At 36.5% G+C, this 6642-nt stretch overlaps 1 protein-coding gene across 1 annotated transcript; it reads left to right on the top strand.

Moving 5' to 3' along the window:
• The first annotated feature begins 1801 nt into the window (after positions 1-1801).
• Positions 1802-2749, top strand: LOC102814626 (olfactory receptor 6C6-like). Its single transcript, XM_006870112.1, has one exon. The coding sequence runs from the start codon at positions 1802-1804 to the stop codon at positions 2747-2749; it is 948 nt and encodes a 315-aa protein (XP_006870174.1).
• The last annotated feature ends 3893 nt before the right edge of the window (positions 2750-6642 follow it).

Below are 6642 nucleotides of genomic sequence, written 5' to 3'. Positions count from 1 at the left end.
AAAATCTCAAAAAGCAATGAAATAGCCATACTTTTATGTTTGAATGTAAGGATTGACATGTGATCTTGGAAGACATGACTGGTGGAAAACAATCACATATGATTCATTCAAAGAATCTGGGAATTCAGTAGCTTTAAAAAGAATTGTTGTTGTTGTTAAGTGCCATCAAGTCGATTCTGACCCATAGCTACCCTGTATAGGGTTTTCAAGGAGCAGCTGGTGAGCTTGAACCACCGACCTTGCAGTTCAAAAGGCTTTGCAGTTTGGTGCATTAACCCACAGCGCCACACCAAGACTCCTTTAAAAAGAATACGGGTGGATAAAATAATAAATCATGTTATCCAGGAGAACAAAGGAATTTATTTTAACAATTTAGTTAAGAGAGTGAAATATCATTTACGTGGCATTTATTTTTTTTCTATTATGTTGTTGTTAAATGCGTGGAATTGGTTCCCACCCATAGCAAATCTGTATAAGGTTTCCGAGGAGCTGCTGGTGAGCTTGAACCACAGACCTTGCAATTCAAACCGACTTTGCAATCCAGCGCATTAACCCACAGCGCCGTACCAGGACTCTTTCTATTATAGAATTTATTATTTTTTTTAATGTAAGAGAAAGCCTTCACTATTTCCTGATTTCTGAAAATTCACTAAGTCAAAAAAGTCATTAAATTAAAGTTTGCTAAAGTGCAAACAAATACTTAACAAAAATAAATTGTAATTAGTAACTATGGTGTATTGGTGCAACAATACTCAGTGACAAGTGCTACTAGTGCTTAAATAAGTTTGCAAATATAAGACATTAGTGCATAAGACTTCTTAATGCATCTTGCATAACAATAAAGAAAGAAATAGGAAACCATTATAAATACAGCAAAATAAAAAGATAAAATATAGGAATATCTTTTTAAATTTTTCTATTGCTTTGTTTTGTCCCATAAGTCATACAGATCTGAGGCATTATGAATGACTTACTAGGAAGTGGAATCTAAAAATCACTGATAAAGTATATGAATAGGCAAATAGGTTTCATTAGAAAATTTTAAGGAAAGTGATATTTTGGTATAAGCAAGAAAAGAAAATACAAATGAAAACTTGATGAGAAATAAATGGGATTAACAAATTAATTGAGAAATTAGCTAGATTCAGAAATAAGGAAAAGAAATATTTGCTGAATTAAACAGAAAAAAAATTAAATGACTGATACTAAAATCCAAACCAACTGCCATCAAGCTGACTCCCACTCACAGTGACCCTATAGGATAGAGTAGAACTTCCACGTAGGGTTTCCAAGGCTGTAAATGCTTACAGAGCAGGTGGTGGGTTCCAACTGCAGATCTTGTTAGCAAACCCGTGTTTTAACCACTTTTAGCCACCAGGACTCTTTCAAAGACTGACAAGACCTCTGTTAATGGTAAGCAGGACTTACCAAGTCTGGACAAGAGAAAGATCTTTTGGCATTCTTACAAAAATGACTGATGAATTTCAGGACATGTTCCTTTTGATGAAATCTAATTAACTGATTGGAATCCTGGTGTGGCACTGTGGAATAAAGCACTGGACTGCAAGGTTGGTTTGAATCACATGTCAGCGGTTCTAACCTACCAGCTGCTCCTTGGAAACGCTATACAGTGTCACTATGAGCTGGAACCTACTTGACAGCACTTAACAACAACAACGATTAGCTTATTTGCCAAAATATTTGCATATGGGTAAATTTCTAAGGTGGTTCTTTCTATGAATTGGAATTAATATCTTTTCTTACTTTTGATTTTCTCTAGATTTTGTAGGACAAAAGAAAAATGAAGAACCAGTCAGTAGAAATAGAGTTCATTCTTCTTGGACTGACTGATGATCCTCAGCTAGAAGCTGTGATTTTCCTGTTTCTCTTTCTCAACTACATTTTGAGCCTAATGGGGAACTTCATCATCATCATCCTCACTCTACTGGATCCTCGCCTTAAGACTCCAATGTATTTCTTTCTCCGAAATTTTTCCTTATTAGAAATTTCATTTACGACAGCCTGCATCCCACGGTTCTTGACCACCATTTTAACTGGGGACAAAACAATTTCCTATAATGGTTGTGCTGCTCAATTGTTCTTTTTCCTTTTAGTAGGCGTTACAGAATTTTACCTTCTAGCGGCCATGTCTTATGACCGCTATGTTGCCATCTGCAAACCTCTGCATTACCCCATTATTATGAGCAGCCGATTATGCTACCAACTTGTACTCGGCTCTTGGATAACTGGATTCCTAGTCATCTTTCCCCCTTTGGTCATGGGACTCAAGCTGGATTTCTGTGCTTCCAAAACTATTGATCACTTCCTATGTGACAGTTCTCCTATCCTGCAGATCTCTTGCACAGATACTCGAGTAATAGAATTGATGGCCTTTATTTTAGCTGTGGTAACACTTGTGGTCACATTGTTGTTAGTGATCCTCTCATACACATACATAATTAAAACTATTCTAAAATTCCCTTCTGCTCAACAACGAACAAAAGCCTTTTCCACCTGTTCCTCACACATGGTTGTTGTCTCCATTACATATGGGAGTTGTATGTTTATGTACATGAAACCCTCAGCAAAAGAAAGGGTGACTTTAACTAAAGGGGTAGCTGTGCTCAATACTTCTGTTGCCCCCTTACTAAACCCTTTCATTTACACCCTAAGGAACCAACAGGTGAAAGAAGCCCTCAAGGATTTGCTTCAAAGAGTTTGTTATTTTCGAAATGTGACAAAGTATTGACATAAATAACATGCTTGGTTGGTTGGTGGTTGTTTGCCGTGGAGTCAGTTCCGACTCATAGTGACCCTGTACAAGGGTTTCCGAGGCTGTAAATCTTTATGGGAGCAGAAAGCCTTGTCTTTCTCTCTCAGAACAGCTGGTAGTTTTGAACAGCTGACCTTGCAGTTTGCAGCCCGATTCATAACCACTTCGTTACCAGAGCTCCTAAGTAACATGCTACTGAATGAAAAAACTGAATACAATTTTCATTTACATTGGTTCAGATCTTAAAAATATTATCGTATTATGTTTTCTATCTCTGCCTCTTCGCCCTTCTATGTTATTCTTCTAAGTAAATTTTCCCAGTGTCTAATAGTAAACTGACCTCCTAAATATTAGATTTTATTAGAATATTAAATTTCATTTTTGTCTAGAAAATATTGTATCATAAATTATAATTTTATTCACAAAGTGCTTTGTAAAATTGGACTTTTTTAAAACACAGTTAATTTTATATCTGTATTTCTACATATGCATTTAAGCTACTTTTAAGTAGTTTTCATTGTTAAAAATTTAGCCTGAACCAAAGCCAAAACCTTGTTGTTGTTGTTAAATGCCATCAAGTCAATTCCAACTCATAAAGACCCAGTATAGATAGGCTTTCCAAGGAGTAGCTGGTGAGTTTGAACTGCCGACTTTATGGTGCAAACAAACCTTGCAGTCCAGTGCTTTGTCTCACAATATTTACATCTATATCTCTGCATATGCATTGAGCCTACCCTTAAGTAGTTTTCATTGCTAAAAGTTTAGTTTGAAACAAACCCCAAACCTGGCAATTATTATATAATGTAATTAGTGTTGTGATAGAAAAGAGGCAGAAAATCTGTTTAATTTTAAACATCAGCATAGCTCTCTGAAAGGAACTGTCATCTATGCTAACTCTGAAAGCTAACTAAGAAAATAAAAACTTTAAGTATGCTATAACCAGAGGGATAAAAATTGCAAGGAAATGAAGAGTCTATTGAAAAAGTTTCACTTAAAGTTATAATTAATAAATTGTAAAGTCTTTACAAATATTAATAGTTGTTATGTTGGGTAGAAATAGTTGAACCTCAGGCTTTGATTCTAATTGTTTAAATTGTTTTATATAAACTCTTGTTGTTGTAAAACACCATTGCGTCGGTTCCAACTCATAGCAACCCTGTATTTACAGGCTGTAAATCTTTACGGGAGCAGAAAGCCTCATCTTTCTACCATGGAACTGCTGGTAGTTTCGAATTGCTGTCCTTGAGGTTAGTAGCCCAACTCGTAACCACTACACTAAGTAATAGTAACACAATTAAGAAATAATACATTTAAATTTAATGGGTTTTAGGAGCTTCTCGTATGTTTTAAGTAATTTACAAATTAAAAAATAAACTCTGCTGGTGTCAGATACTTTATTATTATATATAATAAAATTTTATTATTACTGCATGTGTTGCATATAATTATTTTAAATGAAGACATTAGGACGCCTGCATAAACTTATGAAACAGTAAAGACAAGAGAACATTTTATCATCTTTAATAGTTCCATTGGTTCAGTTATTTCCTCTCCACCATTAGATCCAGACATTCACTAATATCCTCTATGTAACTATAGAAAACTTTCTGGATTTTTTCAGAAATAAATACAGTAAAATTTTATATCTGATTTCTCTGGCTCAGACAATGTTGTAGAATTTACCTATTGTATTGCATGTATACATAATCCATTCCTTGTGATGTAAGAAATTTTGGAGAATCCTGGTGTCCTTTGCCTTTGTTAGCTTTCCCTCAGCAACTCTAAGATCTTGGCCTGCTTCTCTGAGAAATCTATCTACAAGACTAATTATTTTGAATAGTGTTAAAAGACCTCCTATTCCATATTCCAGATTCAAATAGCAGCCTATGAAAGTCTCTATTCTGCAGTAATGTCCTTTTAAAAATTATCTGTCTAAAGGAATTAATTGGAAGGGATAACTTTTCTTATTTTTTGGTGAGTGTGACAGTTAGGGTGTTGTGCCAACTTGACTGGGCCAGGATTTCCAGTGATTTGGCAGATTAAATGTGCTTACCTCCATTGCAAAATCTAATATCGGCAGAGTTAACTCTATGATGATTGGCTATGAGCATCCAATCAGTTGAAAGGATGTTTCCTTGGGGTTGTGGCATGTCTCCATATAGTGGACATTCAGGAAAAGTTTGCTCTTTTTTTTTTTCAATTGGGTACTTGGGACTCTACAATGGTGAGCCATTTCCTTGATATAGACTTATATATATATCGCTGGTGTGGCACTGTGGTTTAATGTGCTGGACTGCAAAATCAGTATGAAACACAAGGTCAGTGGTTCAAGCCACTCCTCAGAAACCCTATACAGGATCGCTATGGGTTGAAAATAACTCAATGGCACTTAACAACAACAACACACATACACTCACACATATAGACAAATGTGTGTGTTGTTTATATATATATTTATTTATAATAAATTTATAAATATGTATATGTTGGTGTTGTTAGGTGCCATTGAGTCTGTACTGACTCATAGAGAGCCTATGCAAAACAGAATGAAACACTGCTTGGTCCTGGGCCAACTTCACTATTGTTGCCATGCTTGAGCCCATTGATGCCAATCCATCTCTCTGGGGGTCTTTTCCTTTTTCTCTGACCCTCCACTTTACCAAACATGTTATCCTGCTCCAGCGACTGGTATTATTAAAGGATGTTTACAGCTGTTGCTCTTCATTTTGAGTTGTGCCCCATCAGCAAATGAAGGGCTTTACTCCATTCACGTCATCACGGTCAACTCTACTTTGAGGAAGCAGCTCTTCCACAGTCAAATTTTGAGTGCCCTCCAACCTGAGGGGCTCATTTTCCAGCACTATCTCTGACAGTAGGAGTTCTGGTAGCGTAGTGGTTACGAATCGGGCTGCGAACCGGAAGGTCAGCAGTTCGAAACTACCAGCTGCTCCGCGGGAAAAAGATGAGGCGAGCAGATCCCATAAAGATTTACAGCCTCGGAAACCCTATTCAGGGTCGCTATGGGTCGAAACCGACTCGACGGCACTTAACAACAACAACAACATCTCTGACAGTGTTTCATAAGGTTTCTGCTATTCGTAAGGTTTTCAGTGACTAAATATTTGAAAGTAGTTGTTCACTCCTTTTCCTAGCCTGTCTTTGTCTGGGAGCTCATCTGAAACCTGTCCACCATGGGTGACCCTGCTGGTATTTAAAATACTGGTGGCATAGCTTCCAGAATCACAGCAATTCACAAGCCACCACAATATGACAAACTGACAGACAAGTGGTGGAAATATATATATATACATATATATTTATAAGTTTCACTGGTTCTATTTCTCTAGAAAACCAGCAAAAGACAGTGAGTCTACTCCTCAATTCAACATTTTCCAAAAAAGTTGGAGTTTCAGTTTTATATTCCTAGAGAAAATAAAAGAAAGGTATTAGTCAGGGTTTACCAGAGAAACAAAATAAATTAGACTTTAAACATATATTGTTTTTGTTATGTGCCTTCAAGTCAGTTCTGACTCATAGCAACACTATACACAACAGAACGGAACATTTCCAGGTCCTGCGCCATCCACACAGTTATTGTTACACTTGAGTTCATTGCTGCCAGTATGCCAGTCCATCTCTTTGGGATCTTCCTCTCCTTTGCTGACTCTCCACACTACCAAACTTGATATCTCTCCTGATAATATGTCCAAAGTATGAAAGAGGAAATCTTGGCATCCTGATGTTTACAGAGCATTCTGGCTATGCTTCTTGCAACACAGATTTGTTTGTTCTTCTGGCAGTCTATGAAACGTTTAGTATTCTCCAACTCTATGATGTAAATATATCAGTTCTTCTACAGTATTCCTCAT

Source organism: Chrysochloris asiatica, unplaced genomic scaffold, assembly GCF_000296735.1.
Source record: "Chrysochloris asiatica unplaced genomic scaffold, ChrAsi1.0 scaffold00138, whole genome shotgun sequence".
In the NCBI taxonomy this organism is placed as follows: domain Eukaryota; kingdom Metazoa; phylum Chordata; class Mammalia; order Afrosoricida; family Chrysochloridae; genus Chrysochloris; species Chrysochloris asiatica.
Note: the sequence above shows the minus strand (reverse complement) of the source record. Positions and strands in the feature narration are given on the sequence as shown.

What these genes read in the sequence shown, in the direction of transcription:
- LOC102814626 (XM_006870112.1), top strand. Translation starts at nt 1,802, where the DNA reads ATGAAGAACCAGTCAGTAGAAATAGAGTTCATTCTTCTTGGACTGACT.